The 23,308-nt window shown below is 38.4% G+C and overlaps 2 protein-coding genes across 7 annotated transcripts in view; both read left to right on the top strand.

Moving 5' to 3' along the window:
* Positions 1 to 14,119, top strand: part of MYO5A (myosin VA) — a 98,107-nt gene extending 83,988 nt beyond the window's left edge. For 5 of the 6 annotated variants that reach the window (XM_067555856.1, XM_067555852.1, XM_067555854.1 and 2 more), the window contains 9 exons: positions 462 to 555; positions 1,843 to 1,989; positions 2,433 to 2,587; positions 3,862 to 3,951; positions 5,193 to 5,343; positions 6,110 to 6,392; positions 7,342 to 7,516; positions 9,396 to 9,476; positions 10,625 to 11,513. In XM_067555856.1, coding sequence (XP_067411957.1) covers positions 462 to 555; positions 1,843 to 1,989; positions 2,433 to 2,587; positions 3,862 to 3,951; positions 5,193 to 5,343; positions 6,110 to 6,392; positions 7,342 to 7,516; positions 9,396 to 9,476; positions 10,625 to 10,777 — 1,329 coding nt within the window. In that variant the 3' untranslated portion in view covers positions 10,778 to 11,513. The other variant, XR_010921319.1, reaches the window with a different exon arrangement.
* Positions 14,120 to 16,608: 2,489 nt separating this feature from the next.
* LOC137158186 (guanine nucleotide-binding protein subunit beta-5) overlaps positions 16,609 to 23,308 on the top strand; it is a 93,550-nt gene continuing 86,850 nt past the window's right edge. Inside the window, exon 1 of the mRNA XM_067555851.1 lies at positions 16,609 to 17,293. Within this exon, the coding sequence (XP_067411952.1) occupies positions 16,835 to 17,293 (459 nt within the window). The 5' untranslated portion in view covers positions 16,609 to 16,834. The remainder of the gene's footprint in view (positions 17,294 to 23,308) is intronic.

Here is a 23,308-nt window from a genome sequence, read left to right as displayed (position 1 = left end):
TTTATAAAGCAGAATATGAGTCTTGTACCTCTCCCCCTGATGCCCTATTTTTTTTTTTAAACCTATTCCATTTTGTGAGGCTAAAGGCAAGCCCAAGGGCAGGAATAGATGATGCAAAAGTTGAGGATGGCAGGATAATTAATGAGAAGCCTTGAATAGATGTGTTACAATACAGTGTCTTCCATTCACCGAAATCACTGACAATGTTATGTGGGCATCCACAAAATCTATCTTCATAAGAGTTCTGCCTCCATCACGCTGCAACTTGACAAAATGTTTAATAATGTTTGGCTTGAATTATAGGCAGTGTACAGGCTTGCAAATTTCAGCCAGATGGTGGCATCACCTTTCAGCTTTTCTCACAGTCCCTTTTGTAACACTAACAATGCTTAGTCTTGTCTGTATCACATGTAATGACATTTTTCTAGTACCTGAATCTTATCTCTTATTTTAATTTACAGGATTTAATGGAGCAGCTTGAAAAGCAGGACAAGACAGTTCGCAAGCTGAAAAAGCAGCTGAAAGTGTTTGCTAAAAAGATTGGTGAACTTGAAGGTAATTATAATTCTGTGTGAGAGAGAGAGAGATTTGTTCAAATTCCTGTTGAACTCTTTGGCACTGAATATGTTTATATGTAGTTTTTTAGTCTCTCCTTTTTTAGTTTTTCCTTCCTCTGCTGATGACTGTCCTGCTCACCTTCCTATATTCGTTTTCCTCCATCCTCCTTTATCCGTTCCTACCTTATCTTTCCAAAGGTGTGGCAAACGCAAAGCATGGTCATAAGATTGCCATATTCAGTAACCAAACTCATTTCATTATTGGATGCAATTACCAGAAGGTAGGACCAACCCCTGCTGGCTGCTGATTAAATAAAGAGGATCATTTACTTGATTAGACATTTCTATTAATAGTGTATTTGTTTTTAAAAAAAAAAGAAAAGAAAAAGCAACATCTGAATTTGGACTCAAACTATCTGGTCCATTAAGTTCCTTAAGCCTCTGTTAATGACATAAAAAAGTTTAAATTCTTTATAGTGGGCATGTCCTCAGATGTGTAATTGCCATCTCAGTCCTAATGAAGAGTAGAAGCCTTCATGTGACACTGAGATCTGTGTTTTGGAAACCATTTCAAAACAAAGTTCAAAAGTGGTTCACTTTTAAACAGGCTTTGAACACCATTAGGCGACTATTGTATAGAGGGCCACACCACATTCAACATCATTTTCACAAACTGCACTCCATGGTAATCCTAGGCTCTAGCGTAGTTTGTGAAAATGATTATGAAAGCTTTCTGTCCTTGACTGTGCCAATTAGCTAACTTCATGTAGAAGGGGGTTGGTTTGAAATAGTTTTCAAACTCTATTTTTCACTTATTGTAACAAAACAAAGCTTTAAGAATGCTAACGTTTTGCTGTACAGATAATGGTGACCTCTGCAGTATAATCCAGTAGGTGCTATTTCTGGTTCTTACACTTTTGATGATTGGAATTCAGCAAATCAAAACTAATTAATTGCTTTCAATTTCTCAGAACAGTCTAAAAGGTCTGTTTTCTCTCCACTACATTAGGAGCACTGACAGGAAGGTTAATATATATCAGTGGGTGTTACCCCCATACTTCCACTTTTCATCAAAGGGAGGATGCATTTCTAAAATGTGTTTATCTGGAATTACGTCTCTTAGCATAATGGGAGTTGTTCTGGGAGGTGTTAGGCTAAGCCAAATAAGAACACTCCTAGATGACAAATGTTAGAGTTCTTGAGTAAGAGCATAGGAGTTTCTGATGACATGTAAAGCTTTCATTGGAAAATATTTTCTCAGTTGTCTTTTTCCCTCCCCTTACAGTGGGCCAGATGGAAAACATTTCGCCTGGGCAAATCATTGATGAACCCATACGTCCAGTTAATATTCCACGGAAAGAAAAAGACTTCCAGGGAATGTTAGAATATAAGAAGGATGATGAACCAAAACTGGTTAAGAACCTTATTTTAGGTAAATATTTTCCATATTTGCAATATACGATATAGGAACTTGGGATTTACCTTATCAGATCAGATAACTGATCTGGTTAGTTTGGTATCTTAGGTTTGGCAATGTCCAGTTTATCCAACATTTTGTAGGAAGGTGAGACTTCTCCAATGCACTAACTCAACTGCATAAATCTTTATTATAATGTTATCCTCCTTCTTGCTTAGTATATCAAATATTGGTGATGTATTTCATAATTCTCCATAACTTTTTTTAACAGGCAAAGATTTTTTTGGGAGGGATCCAATAGCTCTGTCAGAAAAATAACATTATTTGTAACAATAAATGCCATTGGTATTGATTGGCCAGAACTATGATGATTAACTGAGGAGCTGCAGCTACACTGCACATTAGACTTTCTAATGAATTCAGATTTAATGTAAAGTTGTGTGTGTGTTTTTCCCCAGATCTGAAACCACGTGGTGTGGCAGTCAACCTGATCCCAGGACTACCAGCATATATATTGTTCATGTGTGTCCGCCATGCTGATTACCTTAATGATGATCAAAAAGTGAGGTCATTGCTGACTTCCACTATTAATGGCATAAAAAAAGTGTTGAAGGTTAGTTGTTTAATTTGCTTTATGAAAATGTTACTTGAAATCTACTTTTGTTTTTGTTTTACCTGTTAGTAAGTCATTCCCATTGATAACTGCCCATCACAAAAATGTTGTTTCCTGTCCCCAATCATAGCTAGGTATGGAGTTGTAGAGAATTAATTTCACAATATACTTTAGACAGTTTGACTCAGTAAAACAGTAGAATTTAGATTAACCTTAGTTTGATCCTAAAGAACATTCATCCTGGCCTCCATCCATGCATGTACAATTTTGTCCTGATAGTCACTTGCACAACTCGTTCTTTATAGAACTCCTCAAGTCCTCTCAATAATGCTGCACTGTTAACCCAAATACTTCAGTTGCTGTTTTGATTGGGAGAGTCAGTGATGGTGGTGTGCAATTTTAAGGATTGTAGAAAGGTAGAGGTCACTGATTGTCTGTAGCCAACATTGATATACTTAAACAGATTCTCCTATGTAGTTTTCTTCTTGGCATTTTTCAGTCACTAAACAAAACTGCTACCATGACTCTGAAAAGCATTTAAACACTCCGTGCCTTTTGGAAAACACCTGTTTTCGTAAACACCTGTTGTGCAGGAGTTCAGATATTTAAGACTATATGATACTCTTATGAGAACTGTATGTCTAGTATTATATTCGTTAAGGCACATTCTGTAAAGTGCTTCACATTTAAGTGTTCAGGAAGCAGTTTCTAGGTTCAAAGCAACTCTAGGGCTTTTTGGGGGGGGGGTGGTTTCTTGTTAAGTTGACACCTGTCAGGTTTATTAAAATGGTTATAAAGTGATAGTGAAAGTCCTCCCAAGTTATGTTTTTGCTCCCCCTGCCGGCTATACATCCATATCCTCAGTGTTGTGGTGTGCTGAAATCACTAATGTTGTGGCACCAGTGAAAGGTGCTCTGGTAAGATAAAGTGTAGTAACAAAAACAGTCACCTGGATTTTAGCTCAGTTCACAGGACGGGGAAAACGTTTGTGAAACTGGAAAAGAAAAAGTTGGTTTGAGAAATAATATTTTGAAGCTTCTAAGAGAGTGTAAAATTGAATTTCACCCTTTAAAAAAAAAACTTGCCTTTCAAATAATGTTTTGGCAGTGTACAAAAAGCTGTCAAACATCAAAATTACTATACTGGTAAGTCTATACAGCTACCAGAAGAGAATGGATTTATAGTGTGTATTTTTATCTGTTTTAGTTTCTAACCTTTTTTTTTTCAATTTGTCTTATGAGTCCAAACTCAAATGTCTTTGTTTTTGTCTTCAGAAAAGAGGTGATGACTTTGAAACAGTCTCCTTCTGGCTATCCAACACCTGCCGATTTTTGCACTGTTTGAAGCAGTATAGTGGAGAAGAGGCAAGTGACACTCCTGTTCTGTTTTTTTAACATTTACCAGATGATTCATATTACACCTTTCCCTTACATTTACTGTTTGGTTAAAATGCAAAATGAAAATAGGTGCAGCAGTTAATGTGCACTAACTGTTCAGCTCCAAAGGCCTCGGTTCAGATATGGCATGGTTCACAAGCAAAGCACCTTTGATAGTGTCAAGCAAGATCACAAAGTTTTCACAGCGTTTGACTGTTCAAAACCATTGATGATCTTTGGCCAAGAAAGATAGAAGACTGGCATCACAAGGGGCTTACAGACCAGAATGGGTTTGCACAGTGTCATCATGCCAGTGTTATCAATCTGAGTTCCCATCAGACCTCAAAGCTAGGCAGAATCTCTCAGAAACACCTCGGGTTTTTGGAATAGGTAGTGGTAAGTTAGTAGATGGCACTGCAAGTCCATATTGAACCGGTGTCCCAGCATGGTGCTAGAGGGCATCAGGCTGCTGGAAGTGCCATCTTTCAGATTACATAGGAAATTAAGGCCTTAACTAATTCTGGTAATTAAGGATGTCTGGCACTATTCTAAAAGTAAGGATGTTAGCCCTTTAGCCCTGTTGTCCTGGGTAAATGTCAGGTAAGGCAGAACATAGTTACCCATCTAATTCCTTTCTGCAAATTTAATTGGGTATTATGGGAGGGATTCTGTCCATAAGCGTTCAGCTAAGAATTCCCTGAGAGAAGATTGGAGGGTGGGATCTCTGACCTGCCACCAAGTTGGCAGAACTGGCTCCTGCACCGGACGCTTCCCGTTGGTAAGCAGGATGTGGGAAGGAGCACCACTCAGCTATCCACTGTAGTGGTGTAAGTTGGAGCAACTCTGAGGCTTTACAAACTCACACCAGGGCTGAGGCTGGCATGGACCAACCCAAAGAATGAATGGCTCTGACACTTTCCACCACCCACTCACTCTCCTGCACTGATTGGAGATTGACTCTGACAGAGAATCTGGCCCTGTACCTCTGGTTAGAAAAGGAAATGAATAATTATGCTGCCTTTTCTTGCTGTAAGCTTGTAAAACCCTATTCACATCTCACTCCTTACCTGCAATAAGAACCATGAAATAAGAATATGAAATGTTTTGGGGGCATAAGAAGGAGGATGGAAATGAATGTTCAAAGGTGTGTTATTCACCTACAGTAAGAGAAAGTATAAATGCTGGTTTTAGACATTGAAACATTTGCTTCCATTACCTTGTGAATTCAGGGATTTATGAAGCACAACACATCTCGTCAGAATGAACACTGCCTCACCAATTTTGACTTGGCTGAATACAGACAAGTACTGAGTGATTTGGCTATTCAGATCTACCAGCAACTCGTCAGAGTGTTAGAGAATATTCTGCAGCCAATGATTGGTAAGGCAAAATTAAATTAATCTAACTTTCCAGTTACATTAATCAAAAGAAATTTCTTCCTAAGCAATGAGAATGATTGTAGTATATGATCTCTTGTATTTTCCCTTAAGTGGTTAATTGTATTAAAGTATCCTACTAACTTGTATTAAAGCGCCCTTCTATTATAGATGACAAGTGTAAGCAGAGATCAGGGGGAGAAGCAAAAGCACAACTCTGCCCCTCCCCCCATGGTGACAGACTAGCTGGATGTACCTTATAAATGCTTGTAATAAAGAAATATTATCAGCAGTGAAGAGTTAAAAATGTTAACATTTAAATTCATATTTTTAAATGAAAACGATTTATTCTAGACTCTAAACAATGCCCGTTAAATTATTGTATTTTCCCTTAAGACAATATTAACATTTGAATTTTCATTCGGCTTTAAAGTCAACACATCATTTAGATGAATAGAGCAGCTCTTAGCTCCACTTGAGCTATTGCTTATTTGAAGACACAGGAAAACAGTATGGTATTGAGCCGCATTCAGGCTTTCTTTACAACTGTAAGGGCTAGGTTCTTTTTAAAATTTAAAATGGAAACTTAGATTCTGCAGAAATTAGTTGGGGCAGGTAGAGAAGTGCTGGAATGGTACAGAATGGTGGCCAGTAACTCGCTCAATCTCCTCCCTGTATATAAATATTAATTATTGTTGTTGTTGTTTGTAAAAACGTGCAACACTTGGGCATTTTTCAACTGCAGAAATAATGTTGTAAATCAAATGCAGTTTCAGGAATGCTGGAGCATGAAACTATTCAAGGTGTCTCAGGGGTGAAGCCAACAGGACTGCGAAAGAGAACGTCCAGCATTGCCGATGAAGGGACCTACACGCTGGACTCTATCGTTCGACAGCTGAACACATTCCACTCTGTAATGTGTCAGCATGGCATGGATCCAGAGTTGATCAAGCAGGTTGTCAAGCAAATGTTCTACATCATTGGAGCTGTAACCCTGAATAACCTCCTCCTGCGCAAGGACATGTGCTCCTGGAGCAAAGGGATGCAGATCCGGTGAGTGCTCCGTAGTACTTTCACTCTTCTCTTAAATGTGCGGTTGGGTATAATAGTGAATTTCTTAAGCTCAGATAATTGTTTTGGATAATAGTTGTGTTTAAGCATTCCATGTGGGAGAGAAGTAGTGGGACTCTTTTATGTGGTTTTGAGGGTTTCTTGCGCTTAATATCTCATCAGAAAGTCATTGTATAATTTAGGGGTAAATCCTGATTCCACAAACAAAGCTCCCTAAAGGGAGTTAGGGGGGAACAAAATTATTTCCACTTCATCTGCAAGTAAAGCTCAGCCCAGATGGGTGACAGTTGCTTCTACAGAGTATGGGGAGAAGTAGCAAATATTTCTCATTGATTAAGTGAGTTCCTTGTCAGTTTGTGGCTCAGTGGACACATGCTATGCTCAGACCTATTGTCACTCCTTTTTTCCCCCACTATGGGACATATTTTATTCGTGGTTTTGGTGTCTGTTGTCCGGTATATTCTGTTTGTATATTATTGTCATATTCATCTCCTATGGAATTTTGAAAATCTCAGCCTACATTTACAAAAGGTGAAATCCTGCTTGCCTTACTGCACAGAGTGGTCCCATTGTTGTGAATAAGGGGAAACAGAGTTTGGCCATGCATCTAAACAAAGCCAAACAAGGAGGAGAAGCAATATATAGTGTGTGTTTGTTTGGCCATTATTTTCAGATATTCTTTGGAACTCGGGGTGTGAATGTTTCTAATGGCACAGTGCTAGGTTATTTAACAATCCTTAGGAAAATCAACTGAAGGGAGCTGCTATAGAAATTAACTTAAGAGAAATTATAACTGGGTACTATGTGAGGGAAGTACCCACAATAACAAAATATGGCCATTAATTAAACAGAAAATCTAAAGCTCTTGAGATTTGGTCAGACTTGAACAGTAGGAGTAAAAACATTCTTGGGGGTGTTCCTCTTTGAATAGGTACAATGTGAGTCAACTTGAAGAATGGCTACGTGACAAAAATTTGATGAACAGTGGGGCTAAAGAAACACTGGAGCCTCTCATTCAGGCCGCACAGTTGTTGCAGGTGAAAAAGAAGACGGATGAAGATGCAGAAGCCATTTGTTCCATGTGCAATGCTCTAACTACTGCACAGGTAATCCAGCACTCCTCTTGACAGATGTTATATTTGTGCACTCCTCAAAACTGCTTTTTTCTCCCTAGACCTGCATATGCTTCCATCTCTCACAGATTGGGTATTTCTACTCTTATTATTGTAAATTAGCATAATGAAATCAGGCCCGAATTGGGATATTGGGTCCTCTCCCAAGGTCTGCTCATAAAATAAGTTCCACCCAAATGACAGCAGATTTTGCATTGTTCAGAATATGATCACATATGCTCTCTTGGCTCCGTAGGCTCTGCTTCCCCTAACTGGAGTCTGAATAACCCATAGATTGTGCAAGGCTACTTGGATTGACTCTTTCTGTCATCTGAGTTAGTTCCTAACGAAATTAATGAGGCAGTTCACACAAAGCTATTGTTTCAGGTTCTGTGAACACAAGCATACCTCACTGCATTAGTTACATTTAGGGTGACCAGAGAGCAAATGGGAAAAATGGGAACAGGGAGTGGGAGGTAATAGGAGCCAATATAAGAAAAAGCCCTGATATCGGGATTGTCCCTATAAAATCAGGACATCTGGCCACCCTTTACACTCTGTTCACCTTTACAAGCTTCTCTCATAACAGTCAGAGATTTATTTTTTTTAAATGAAAGTTTAGGCCTAGTCTATGCACAAAGTTGTACTGCTTTAATTGTACCTGTATAGTTAAGATGGTACAATCCCCCTAGTGTGGACAAAGTTATACGTGTGAATAAGTACCATATATTAGTATAGCTAAGGGGAATAAGCAGCACTGGTATAAAGCTCCTTTATACCGGTATAATTGCATCTATGCTAGGGGTTGTACTAGTACAGTTATTTCAACTGAAAAAACACTACCGCTGACCTAAATAGTTATAAAGTATCTGTACAAAAACTGTGTATGCCAGGCCTTCGACTCCAAGAATAAGAGAATACTTTGGATTAAGAAAGAGATGCCCGTGTACCATACCACCATGTGCCAGCCCAGTCCCTGCATCAGAAATGTAGAAACACCTGGTGCTTTTGTATCTTAAGAAAAGGTTCTAATTTCAGAAGTTTCAAGTTCCTTTAAAAAAAAAAAAAAAAAAAAAAGCCAGAATCATGAAAAAGAGACTACAGAGAATTTTACTTAAGCTAAAGAAATATATTCCATATCATTTGATGCTTCCTGTACTGATGTCTGTCTTTTTCTGCGTATGGCGTCTTAGTTCTGCAAAAGCTTGTTCCGTTTGAAATCAGTGGAAATTTTACCACAGTCTTTGATGGGAGCAGGGCAGGGTCCAAAATGTAGGACCAAAATCAAGTAAAGGAAGTGGCACTGCTCCCACATACTTCAGTGGGTGTAAGATATTATTACTGCTTTTAATGATTGATTGTGTCCTCTGCTAGTTTCCACAGTGTGTTAGGCACTGTCCACACCTGGGTCAAGACAATAGTCCCTGCCCCAAAGGACACACAGCCTAAGAAAACAAGTGATGTGTGAAGGACGGAGAGAGTGAGAGCTAAACCTTACATTTTAAAAAAGTCATCAACCTCCAATATCCCCCGTTGCTGATATTAGCTGGCCAATTTCTCGTAGCTTGTCATGGGAAAAAAGTAGGAGTTGTCTGTGTGCCACGTTGAAGATTGCTTAATCTTCAAGGTTTAATGTTGTACAACTATACACGTTCTCATTAAAAAAATTTAAAAGGCTTGTTTATTTTAAATATGTGCCTTTATTTCTTATAACATATAGCAGTTTCTTAAACAAATAAGAAAATTCCTAATAGACCAGCACTCAACCAGCACTCAAAAGACTCATTTGGAACAGTATTTTTTTAATGTGAAGAATAGGGTGCATTTAAATCAATAATAACCTGAAACCAAGAACTGTTGTTTTTCTTCACAGATTGTAAAAGTTTTGAATTTGTATACTCCAGTTAATGAGTTTGAAGAAAGGGTCTCAGTATCATTTATACGTACAATACAGGTAAGACTGTTTTTTTGCCCCATACATTGTTCAATTAGTTCTGCAGGAACACATCAGTGAGCCAAAATAGGTATTGTCATAAAGTACAATGCAATACTCAAAGTAAAGCAGGCTTGTTAGCCACATTTCTTTTTATTCTTCTGTAATACAAATGTGACACCAGAGACATTTTTGTTTATTGTAGGCTATCACAATTTGTGTTAGTTTGTTGATTTAAGCTTTTTCTTAGACGTTTTAAACTGTTTTTATCACTATTTATTTTTAAAATGAATTCTATGTGCATGATTTTCAGAAGCTAACATAGTTTTCTATCTCTATATCTTTATTTTTGCGCACTCCAGTATGCCCATTTTTCAAGGATAAACATTTTTATAATCAGGTGATGGAATTTGTACATGCAAAACCCATTCATTTAAGTTATTTTCATATGAAAGGTCAGTTTGAGACTGCTTTGAAAACTGAGCCATACATGTCAGAAGTTTTTAATTTAGCTCTTCTAATTTGGAAAGTACTGATGAGAATGAAACATTTTGAAAATTCAGAGGAAAACTGGCTAGTTAATTCACTTTTAAAAATCATTTTTAAAACTTGGTCTTCCTGGTATCTATTAGGGGAACAATAAGATTGATAAGGGAGACTGACAAGACTATACTAAAACAAAACAAATTAATCATTCTACATAATCACTGAAGAGGTCGAGTTATATGCCGGACAGGTTCCCTACCCTCTACAGAAAATCTAAATGTTACTTCAGATTTTGTTATGAAGGAAAGACATGCAGATCCAAAGTTGCCCAGAGGCAGCTTTGGTTTATGTGCACATCTGTTACAAAAGGTCCAGATCAAGTTTCCAAATATATATGTATCTATTTTTCACTGATCAATATTCAAATATTTAGTATGACGAGCTTTAAAAATTCTTACCTTTTACAAAAACTCATGTTTTCTTTTTAATATTTTCTCTGAAGAGAATGTTTAAAGCCCACAAAGTAGTGACAATTGAAGATCAAATATAACTGATTATAAGCTCCAGTGGTTTTTTTACATGACAAACATGATATTAAACAACTCAAATGCAACGTGATTATTTTTTATCTGCCTTTGCTGAGAGATGAAGTACTAACACGGTCAATTTCTTATCTTTTGTAGATGCGTTTACGAGACAGGAAAGATTCCCCTCAGCTGCTAATGGATGCTAAACACATCTTTCCTGTTACTTTTCCATTTAATCCATCCTCTCTTGCATTAGAAACCATTCAAATTCCAGCCAGCTTGGGCCTAGCATTCATCTCACGTGTCTGAACCAAGGATGCACTGTCAATTATTGACAGTGAATGTGTTGCCTGAAATCTGAATCCATTAAAACATAGTAAGCAAATGAAAATATGTTTTTTGAAGGGACAATATTGTATATGCCCAGATTTTTAGTATGGGTAGCTGGAAATCTACATAACTGTACCACAACTGGAAAGCTGGTAGAAAGATGTGCATTTGTATAGGTCGTCATTTTCAAGTAGACACATTACTGATTGTTATGTTTCCAGATTATGAATATAGGGCTTGAGCAAAAATTGTGTCTTCAGCTGCCTAGAGACATTTTTAGATCTTTAGTAACATATTTAAATAGTGTACATTAAAGTCCATGCACGATCTGTCTGCTCATAGGCAGGGACCAGTAAGGACAGACACAGTAAAGTGGAGGCAATGACATTAAGGCATTTTGTAATAGAATACATAGTCATGTAGGAATCTGTTATGTTTAAATCGTCAAAAACTGGAATGGAGAAACACACTGGCAATATATACAATAGTTTGTTAAACAGCTTCCTTATTTATGTCAGTGTGACATAAATTATGAAGTATTAAAGTCTTTTGGCTTACTATACAGTATAACATAGGTGTTCATTTGTTAGTACTGTGGTTTACTAAGCATATTAAACTGCTGCTGAGTATTGTGTTCTTTAAAATGTATGACAGGATCCTTTATTAGGTACTAAAAATAAGAGACTTCACTTTTTTTTTTTTTTTTTTTTTTTTTTTTTTACAGTCCAATGCAATTCATTCTTTTAACTGGATTTATGCAAATGTCAACAAATATCATCTGGGAAGGAAAATGGTAACTAAGCACAAGTAGCACACTGGAAGTTACATGGTAGTTTTCTTTAAAGATAGTTTACTAAAATATTCAGTGTCTTATGGCAAAATGAACAAACATCAATCACGATTATAGTATGGATTTAATATTTTGTAGTTGGTCAGGGATTTTCCTTTGTCTGTTTTTAGTCCCCAGAAGTGGCATTGTATTTTTTCAATATCATCCATTTTATTTCTTTACCACACTTTAAGATGTATTCTCAAATACCTAGAATGAAAGGGGAAATTCCTTGAGTAGCTCAATACCTTCATTAGTCTATATATTAGTTATTAGAAACATAAACAAATATTGACTGGGATGGAGTATTTAAAATGTGTAGCTTGTGTATCTATCCACATAGTTTAATGAATATTTAACAAAAGGGTTACTTCATGCTAGAAAAATAGTTTTAAAAAAGATTGATAAAGTGTCCTGCAAGATCCCGAACGCACAATGAGAAATTACAGTTGTTTTGGCCACTGCACTTCCAGTCAGAAAAAATATTCCCTCTTTCATTCCTCAGATCTGCTCCAGTGTGGAATTTATATTTCAAAATGTGCAACAGTTAAGTCAGAGGCCTTGGTCAACCCTCTGTTCCTGAATTTTAAAACATGGTCAGTGATGTATGGTTCAAAGATACAAATAAAAAAGTTACACATTACTAAATTGTAGAGTGCAATACTTTTAATATATCATACAAATTAGCATCTTGCCATGAACATTTCTTTCTTTTAAAGAACAGAAAAGTATTCTAGAGGTATAATTTTAGAATATTCTGGTACTAATTAGTTTGCCTGCAAACTACAGAATAATTTTGCTGTCAGCTGAACAGACCAGTACATTTCAATTGTTTTATTTGAGATATAGACATGCACCTTATATATGGTGACTGATAAAATGTATAATAAAGAAAGCTTGACCTTTGTCAGTACCATTTTGAAATGCTCATGCCTTTTTATTTGCAAAAGTATGTGCCCGTTTTTTGTGTTTGATAGCTCACTACTAATACGTTCAGGTACCTAAAGTAAGTGTTGCATCTTTAATTTGGAAGTTCTTTGCTAAATTATTTAAATTATTTTCATATACAAAGTAAACCAAAATCACTTCATTCAAGTATGTTTGTTACTTTATCTCTGAGGCCAAGGATACTATATGTTGGCTCCAAACACAGTATAATGTAATACGGTGGAGTGTACTAATCTTTCAAAATTTCAGGAAATACTGCACATATTAATATGTCATGAAAAAGTCTTGATATCAGTAATATAATAAGAGCAAGAAATCGATGAAAACATTTATAAAAATAGAAACTTTTTCACCTGTTTAAATAAAACTGGCACAATAGTATACAGTAGATCAGGAAATATATCTACTACTTAAACACATTGAACATTTATGTTTAAAATGTATTTTTGTTTTTAAAATTTGTTTACCTGTATAAAGCCTTACTGTATCTTGTTCCCTTAACAAAGTAGTAATTAGTTGTTTATAGGTATTAAATTATCCTTAAACTCAGTGGTTTGATTAGTGTTACATTTATATCACATTAAAAGTGTATGCTGCTTGACATGTTTTAAAGGAAAAATATTTCTAAGTTGAAATAGACGTGTACTCGGTAATTTAGCTAAGATTTTACATAACAGTATTTTACAAGCACTTTTCAGAAGTAACAATTTTAGTGTTGGTTAATGATATAAAATATCTTTCATCTTAGGTTTAAGGTCTCTTTAAATAACCATGGAACGAAAAAAAAGTCTTTTAACAACATTTTTTTCCTTTGAATCATGGTTATGCTCTTTTAATGTGGACATATATTTTATATTTTAATTTATTATCTGTTGGTATAGTACATTTTTTTGGATGCTGGAACTTAATTTGTCAATGTCCCTTTTGACATATATAACCATTCTAAAGATGTTGCACAATAATTACCTCATTGAGTTTGGTATATTTTTAGTTTAGTGATTATTTTGCTCTGCATATTTTGCAACAAAATCTTCTATCCAAATTTTAACAAATTGCTATCCCGGCTTTAATTTGAGATGGAACTTGAAAGTATGTAAAGAATTGTGCTTTATTAAATGTGATTAATCTAATCTACTTGACCAAAATAGAAAGATATGGTATCTATGAAAAGTTTTGGGGGTTTTTTTAATCCATTAACTCTTGTTCCATACCTGGAAACACCAGCATTTGAAAGATGACGGTCTATATCATTTAGAATTTAAAACTGAACACATTTCAAAATATCATACAAGAATTCTGAGAGAATGACTTTTGTTTTTTTTATGATGCTGATAATTCATCTGATAAATAAAAGCCTTTAAACATGTTTTCACTATATACCACCACAGTACGTAGATGAAAACCAAAACAATATCAGAATGACATATGGTATGAAATGTTGTAGTGTCTGACGTTGTACTTAGTAAATGTGTGCTTCATAAACACTGTATCTATTAGCTGTCACTTAAAAAATTCCCAAATAAAAAACAACTCTACAGCTGTTATTTTTGGTTTTTTGTGAATATTTAAACAACAGATAAGGCTCCTTCCAGCTCCCAGAAAAGCCACCAGGAGTCTTCCTATTGACTTGAAAAGGCAATTGATTCAGGTCCACGGTGTCATATATGCACACGCATACACCACACACAGAATAGTTTTCTGTAAGTACATATATATGAGTGTTTTTGTTTTACAGAAAGCAATTGAACATGTCAATTTAACATGCTACTCTCTGAGTGCTTTGAAAACAAATGATCATAATTAACAGAAGAAAATTAAGGTTGTGAATTAAATGAAAACGCTGGCTTCTGTGCCACAGATGCTCTAAAGCATTAATTTAGAAGGGAGAGAAGCAGACTCTTTAATATACTTCTGCAGCACCAAAACCAGATGGTGTTTTTAGAGAAACTTTCTCTTAATGTCCTAAAGATTGCAGTGTGTCGGGCTGTGTTGCACCTTGCTGCCACCTGTCCTTAGCGTGAGGAAGCCTTGTCGGTGCCTGCTAGCGGTCAGCTTTCCAACCCCACCAGCCACGGGCAATGCAAGCCCTCTCCTCCAGGGCTACACAGGCTCAGCTCTGTCTCTACGGGTCAGTGAATGGTTCACGCCAACCCTTAAGCCCTCTGAATGTTGCCCTGGGCACTGGATGCTCACCGAATTCACAGAACCTGCTGCTCCCAAAGAACCAGTATGCACCAGCTTACCACTTTCACCTCAGGATCGCCACTCTGCTTAACACACACCACTTAGATATGTTTATAGTGAAAACAAATAAAAACTTGTGTCTCAACAAATAGAGGTTCAAGAAGTAGCAAGTCGAAGTATTGGAAACAAACGGTTACATGTAAATAAATCATACTATGCATTCTACAACATACTTAACTAATAGCTGTTGTGTCTCCCATTGCTCATCAGCCATTTCTCAGCCGGGGAGGCTGTGATCCTTTTTTCATGAAACAAGCTTGTCTCTCAAGTGAAAAATAGTATGTCTTTCCTTGAAATCCCAGATATATCAAAATAGTTCTTTGATCTTTATTCAGAAACCAGACCCCCCCCTCCTGCTGTGTGTTCCTTTCCTTTGCAATCTCCTGTCAATTTTGTAACCTTGATTAGTTGGTGGCCCCATATGCAGATAGACTTTCATTGTGAGCCACATAAAAACCAGCTAATACATCCATACATACATTTTGTAATGACTCTGATGACCAGGAAGCTACTGACTCTCAGTAGATACCTTACATGCCACTCCTTGGTGAATTATTTGCATATTCCAACCCCAGGGGATCCCTATAAACCCCAATGCACCCCTTATGCCACCTGCCAGTTGGCACCAACATCATTACAGTTAACTATATTTTGAGCTTTTGTTAATTTGTCATAACATTTAAATTCAGGCTTTTATATATTTAATTCCCTTGTGGATGTAAGGAAAAACCCTACATGGAATTTTATAAAAAATGCAGTTAACAAAGAGAGCCGCATGTCTATTGTTGTTATCGCTTATTTACTCAGGAATGGTTTCCCTCACAGTCATCTGGGCATCTTGAGTAAATATATAATTTATTTTTAACTAATAAAGATTAACTCAAGGTTCCACTTGTACCTCAAAAGGTACCCATGGGAGCAAGACTGCATCCGTGTATAATAATTTAAAAAAATCAGAGGGGTAAGTTTCTGTACAAACTTCACACAACACCTACATTTAATGGTTCTATTTATCAATTTTTGTTTTCTTAACAATAGTTTGAAGTATATGTTATACTTCTTCATTTAGATGGAGATTTTCAAAACCACTGAAGGGAGAGAAGTATCCAATGCTCATTTGTGCCTCACAAAATCTCCCCTTCAAGCATTCTGCTTGAGCTCAAAGTTTTAGTCATTAATAAATATTTGTACATTTTAAATCCAAATTGAGGACACTGGAGTCTGTATACCAAGGGGGGGGGGATCGTTAATACATCTTTTCATTTCCAGCAAAATTAAAAAAGAAAATTCCACAGTTATCAGACTCTCAGCCCAGAGCTTTTTGCCTATTAGCTATGGCAGACTGAGCCAGCCTCCTTCAACTTCACTGCACACGTTAGTTGATGTAAAGAACCATCTAACAACAGGATGGAGAATTTTTGAAAAGTCACTCATTGCCAAGCTAATACCTTGGGAAGTGACAGATATTCAGAGCTTCTCTAACACATCTGGGGTGTCTTAAAAACCCCAAACATTTCAGGGAGGAGACTGCTCTCCTTCTCTAAGGAAATCCTGCAATCTGTAGCCCTGTCAAATATGGAAGCACCAAATCACGTTAGGCCATGTCTACGCTGAGGATTTGTCCCAATTACAGCCCCTGCTACAGCTGAACCAGCACACCCCCTAGTACTGATGGGCAAAGCCACTATTTGTACGGGTTGCTGGAACGTGGGGTAAGCTACTGGTGCAGAGTGCTGCTTTCCTTGTCTGTCTGTGGGGCACGCACCGGTGCAGATGTGTTGGTGCCTGGCCACAGGCTGAGAATTTGCCTCCGTTTCAGCCAAGCAGACTGTACCTTCCTCAGCTACAACTCCCTGATCCGGCAGGGGTGGGCACAAACCACGCTTGAACGACGGCTTGGGTGCACCTGGGCAGACAGGCTCTGAGCCTCCCTCGCTGCTGCTCTTCTCCAGCCCAGGCGAGGACCAGCTTGACGCATCGACCAGGCTCAAGCCCTGCTGAAGCTATTTTCAAAAATGCGGCCCGTGCGCCAAGCCAGAGCCGCGCTGCACAGCCAGTCCCTGGGGCACGGTCAGTGCAGGCTGGGGTCCGTCCGTCCGTGCTACAGCCTGGGTCTGTTCTCGCGGAGTCAGGTGGAGCCTAGCCGCCCGTCTGCAGGCAGGACCTCTTCCCAGTCTCCCTGCGGGGGGAGGGCGGCCTGTGTGAACCCCTGGCGGGGGGAGGGGTCTCAGTCCGGAGGGACGGACGGCGGGGGGGAGCCGGAGCGATCTCCGCCCGGGGGCCCAGCACCTGCTCAGGTGCCCGCCCGGCTCCGCCCCGCTCGGGAGGAGCTGGAGCTGGAGCGGGACACACCTGGCGCGCAGCCCCTCGGCCCGCCCGGGAGCTGCCAGCTGCGGAGCGAGCCCGGCTCCTTCCCCGCGGCGCGGTCGAAGCAGCGCGGCGGCCCCATGGCGCTGGCCGAGCTCTACACCCAGGTGAGCCGGGCCGGGCCGGGCCGGGCGCGAGGCGAGTCGGGCTGCAGCGTCCAGCGGGGCTGTTGTCCGGCCCGGCCCGGCCCTGGCTCCAGCGGGCAGAGAAGCCGGAGCGCGGCGGGCTGCCGGGGCGCCGAGTGGGGAGCGCTCCGCCGCCTGCCGGACCCCGGCCCCTTCCCCTGCCCCGCGGGGGAAACGCCGCCCGGGGCGAGCAGGGCTCCCGGCCTGCCGCTCTGCACATGGGAGGAGGCAAAAGGTTTGGTGTGGGCGGCGCGGGGGCGAGAGGAGCCGGGGGCGGCCCCAGGGGATCCTTCGCCACCCTCGAGCTCCGCTGGTGCTTTGCCTCCAAAACATGGGACCCACCGGGCCCCACTGCCCGCCCCGGGCCGTCAGAGAGCAGGGGGCAGGCCCCTCGCGGTCATGAGGTCGAAAGAAGAAACTCGCCCCCTCGGGGGTTTTGGGATCTAGCTCCTGTTCTCTGTGCCCAGGCTGCCCGTTTTCTAACTTCCTCTACACCTGTGAGAAGTAGGGGAAATCCTGGCCCCTTTGTAGTCAGTGGGAGGTTTTCGATTGACTTCCATGGAGCCATCCCTCCCCCCCCGTTTTAAATGAAAGCTGAGATTCACAGGACTCCAGGAACTGGGGCATTAAGAAAAACACTAAATATTATGACAGTTGCCCTGAATTTAATGCAGCACTGAACTTACACTAGACTGTTGAGGGGGAAAAAACAGTTATAGAAAAGTTCACTGACTTTTCCCATCACGATTTTCACCCAAGAGACTGGTTTTAATAATTAGCTGTGATTCAACCTCCATCCTGGGAGTGAACAGGGCTAGTAAACTGCCCTGGTTTCTGTTATTTCCATAGGTAATTTCAAATGAAAAACTATTAAACAGCTAAAATAAGGACACAATACCACTTAGAAAGCAGCTGATGATCCTGTCTGGATGATTCTTCAAGTCTGGCTGCCTGCAGAATTGCTTTAGTAAATAAACCCAAACTTTTACACAATTATCTACAGATTTAGTTAGGTAATAATAATGAAGCAGAAGTGAAGTACTGTTGTGAATCATGAGACCTGAGTGAGATTTGGCAAGTGCCTTCACTTCCCTGTGCTTCCCTTTCCCTATCTGTAAACATTATCCACCTTTGTGTAATGTGTTTTAGATCTAGGGGAAAGTACTCTGCAAGTGCTAAGTGTTTATTACCACTATGATCACTTTACAGTTGCATACTGTGGGGCCATTTCTCAAGTCCAGTAAGTTTGCTTTGCCTGGCGACACAAAGTAGACCTAAATCTAGGGGATCGAGTTTTGTGAGGATTTCCCCTGCATGGAAGAATCCTTGGGTGCAGTTTCCTCATTACACACAGTTGGCCAGGGATATTATGGTGGTAGTGGACTAGGAGGCTGGTTTTAAGGGGCTAATTGTCTGATCCTCTATGGAAAATTCTCTGTTCCATTACAGAGCTGTATTCTATCCTCACTTAGGCTGGTGTGAATCCTGAGTAATTCCATTGCAGTCAACAGAATTACTCTAGATTCCCATCATTTTAATCATAAACAGGATTTGACCTCCCTAGATCATTAAATATTGATTACTTTTTCCTCTCAACTGGCATTTAATACATTATATTGAACAGCTTTTTCATAACTAAATATGTCATTTTCTTCATTGAGCTAATGGGGAGGCTTTTAACTATTGAGAGAACTGAACATAAATAATCAAATATCCAAAAATAATTTTCTAGTCAGTCCCTGTAGATAGATTTGTCCTGACTTTATCAGGAGCTGTGGACATTTTTACTTAAACCATGTTTATTTACTTGTTACATTGTTAAAGTTAAAAAAGAATAAATAAGGCTTAATATTTGGTGACACTTTTTTTTATTATTCAGCTCTCAATATGCAGTCAGCAATATAAAAGACTTAAAGAAAGAGAACTCATTCTCAAGAATCTTAATCTAAAACACACACAAAATCCACTCCTACAAATGCTTAACTTTAAGCATGTGAGTAGTCTATTTAGTAAAACATGTGCATAAGTGTTTGCAAAATAAGGCTGACAGCCATAGATAAGACAAGATGCAGAAGGAAACCCATGGAAGTTTTAACTTAGAATATTAATTCAATCTTTCACTTCCTGCACTCACTGATGTGGTTCAGTATTTTGTGGCCTGGTAGAAGAAGTGCATCTTTAGACATATCTAGAACATATTGGGTTAGCTATATCCATGACGTAATCTGGCACAATTTGTGCAAAATGGTCATATTTTAATTTATTTTCAAAAATAGTATATATTAATTGGTATTCCGACTATGAACATATAATTATACAGCAAAAAGTGTGGCAACCAGATGTGTACAGAAAATTTTAACAGCATGATTAATGAGACAAAGTGCAATCAGCATCTAAGGAGTAGAATAACGGGTAATATCAGAATACAGGTCTGTGGAACACATAAGAATGCAATTAACATTTTTATGTAATTTGAAAAAGAAAAGTTAATAAGCAGTTTCTGAACAATATATCTCTTCTTGCTTCAATATGGAATAGAAGAATTATGGATTTACTATTATTTACTATGGGAAGGGCATTTTCAAATTTAAGCACATTGGCCAGACACACTCATATATGTAGTTGTGTTTATTTTAATTTGTTTATTCAAGTTAATGCAGTTCACTCCCAGGGTTTGCATTTGTTCCTCAGATTATTTTTAAAAGCTCTCTCCTGTATCAGGTAACATGTGTGAGTTGAAGTAACTAAAGTAGGCTTTAAAATTCCTAAGTGGGTATCATGGGAGAGCACTTTTATCTGAAACTTGTGGTATTGTTGTATTAGGGGGTATAAGGCATTATTTATACAGAGGTCCCAGCAAGCTAAACTAGTCAGTCAGGCAATTCTGACAATTCTTGAAATACAGATTATCAACTCTCACTTTTGAGGTAAACTTTGAATATAATTGGTCATTCATGAAGCTAAAGGGGAAATTTATTCTTCTAAATGTAAACTTAATTTTTTTCCCTATCATTTTCTTCCTACTTTTCCCCAGTCACTGTAATGTCATGGTAATTAATTTATCTGTTTAATTTTTTTCTTTAAATAACTAAGGTACATACTGTGTCTGTATATTACTAACTTATAATCAAGTATCTCTGTTCTTCCATAATACATAATGTCATTACAAGTTTAACTCTAGATCTTTGGACTGACTATATTCATTCATCTTATTGCACATAAATAATTCTTTTTGAGAAACTAAAAGGACAAAATCTATCCTTGTCTCTAGCATAGTGTCATGCAGGCAGGAGGAAGACTGGGTGTAACTTTAAAGGAGAATAAGTAAACTTTCTGTGTTTACTTGTAAGGTAGGGTTCAGTTAAACTGACATGAAGCTGACTCGTTACATTTACCAATGGAGGTACCTGGAACTGCAGGGACATTTTCTGAAGAATAGTTACTTTGGTCACATGCTTTTTTTTCTTTACATGAGTAAGCACAGTTTAGTTTCTCTCATATGATCACGTTAAATCAAGGCTAGCCTGTTTGATTATAATACTGCTGATCTGGTTAGAACAATATTTATTAAAATGCTGTATTTTAGCATATGTAAATATGTATACAAGTATCTTAAACATCCATGAAATCAGCATATGTGGCAACGATAAAAGTAAAACATTCTAGCCTAACATTTCAGGACAAGGAAATTGTGAACATTTCTATTTAGTATATCTTATTAAACAATGTCTTTTATTTGGGTATAAAATGTATCAGTAATTTGATTTGGAGGTTATCTTTCATTATTTAGGCAAAAATATTTTCACTACTGTTGTTTGTAGTTGTTCTGGAATGGCCTTTGTGACTTTTCTTATCTTCTTAATAATATGCAAAATATTCCTTATTTTGTGGGCATCACCAAATGGACTGTCATGAAGGAAATTGGAAGTTGAATGGTGTTTAACCAATGATATATGTGTTTCCAGTTTCTTGATGGTTGTCAGGGGTCAGATGGGGGGCAGGGTGGAAGGTGGTAGTACTCTTCCAAGCTCCACTGACAAAATAAACTCTGTCCATGTGAGTCACCTTGCTACTCACGAGATTTTGCAGATATTCAAAATATGGTAGGTTCCATAAGGATCCTTAATCTTACTCCCCTTTGGTAGGGATTCAATATGTCCATAAGCTCTGATAGACTCCTGGGACACCACCGAATTAGAGGAAAAGAGGTAAGTGATGGTATCTTCCCAAACACCATCCTTTTGTGGCACAAAAAGATGTAGATCTGTGACCCTCCCTCTCTCTTAAATGATAATCACTGAGCATCTGATTTAACACTTCACTAAGATGGATAGGGCACCTCACAGAATTATATTTCTAGGTTCTCTGCAGACTCACCTCTGCTTCATTTATACTTGGTTCACATTATTGAGGTTTTCAGCATAAAAGCTTGAGACTTACCTTTTTTATTAAAATTGTGATTCCGGAGAACAAGCTAGTGCCTTCAAAGAAGTTCCAGCACCACATATGGTCTTGTACCAGCTATTCCTGAGCCCTGCAGCGGTGACTTAAAAAGGGGGAGAATTCAGACATTTTTAAATACATCACAGAGGAGCAAAAATGATACAAGACCATTGTTTTAAAATCCTTTATGGGTCCCCTTTTATAGCGTATTCCCATTAGTGGTCCTTTGAAAGATTGGATGTTTCTGAAGCAGCTTGGAAATAAGGATCCAGCCTACCTGGCTCTGCTAAGGGTCACTGCTACAAAAAAGGAGGAGAGAAAACAGGGTCTGGAGAAATCCACTAATGGTGGGAGACAAATGGCATGGGAAAATGGGAATGGGGCAGCTGAACACTATATAGAGAGAAAAGTATCAGGGTGAAGTCTTGGTCCTGTTGCAGTCAATGCGAGTTTTGCCATTGTCTTCAATGAGACCAGGATTTCACTTCAGGTCTCGGTGTATCTGGGACCTCTATGAACAACTGTTTAAAAAACAAGAACAAAAAATAATAATATGGTGGGTTTTTCCATACAAGTTTCTCTTCTGAAGATGCTGCCCAAAGAGGTGCAGGCAATGGAGCAGAGCAGGTTCCAGAGAAGATGAAATTTAGAGCAAAGGTTGACAGTGATTTTTATTCTTTGTCTTTTCTTTTTTCTTTTCTCAAAGGAAAAAATACTTACCACATTAAAGACAGAAATGTGCATTATGGCTGGGATTTTCCAGTGAGGTTAAAGAAGTTAGAATACGATCCCACTGAAATTCAATAACAATTGGGGTCCTAACTCCCTTAGACACTTTTTCCAATACCTGCCTAAATACTTTACTAATGTTGTTTTTCCATGTAAGCAGTTGCAGCAATTATCACAGGGGTATTATGTGTTACATTGGACCAGTGATGGGCCCCAACACTATTAAGAGATAGTACACTGCATAGAAAAAGATTAAGAAACCCTGCCCCAGGATTTTAAGAAAGAAAGGTAAAGGCAAACTGACAAATGGTCTTAATCTGCACCACAAATGGAAGGATTTCAGCACATTTTTTAACAGAATGCCTATTATTTATTATGGTTTTACATTTATGATAAGGGGATGTGGCAGAGGGGGGCCTTTCACAGAAGGGATGGTATAAGAAACCATGTGGGGGGCTGAAATTTTCTGGAAGTAAACCCTGACTGTGGATCTTAACAAGATTGTCAGCTGTGGCATTATTTCATTTTGAAGAGTGTGTTTTTGCTATAAGGCTAGAGCTGAGAATTTCAAAATCATTGCTACTATTTAGGTCTCCATATTGTATTGACAAATAGAGAGGTACTGATCACAGAACTGAAAATTAATAGTAGCTGTGCCACAAGTGACCATGACTTGGTAACATTTGTAATGTGCAAATAGATTAAAATCCAGATCAGTAATATAGATAAACTTGGTGCTTTAAAGGGTCAGTTTCAAAGACAATTATGAACCTGATCAGCTGGGAGGAAGAATTTAATCAAATATATGTAAGTGTTAACTGGGAA

This window comes from Emydura macquarii, unplaced genomic scaffold (assembly GCF_026122565.2).
Source record: "Emydura macquarii macquarii isolate MOO-44397 ecotype Brisbane River unplaced genomic scaffold, CSIRO-AGI_Emac_v2 contig_1644, whole genome shotgun sequence".
Classification (NCBI taxonomy): domain Eukaryota; kingdom Metazoa; phylum Chordata; order Testudines; family Chelidae; genus Emydura; species Emydura macquarii.
The sequence above is the reverse complement of the archived record's forward strand: the minus strand, read 5'-3'. Positions and strand labels throughout refer to the sequence as shown.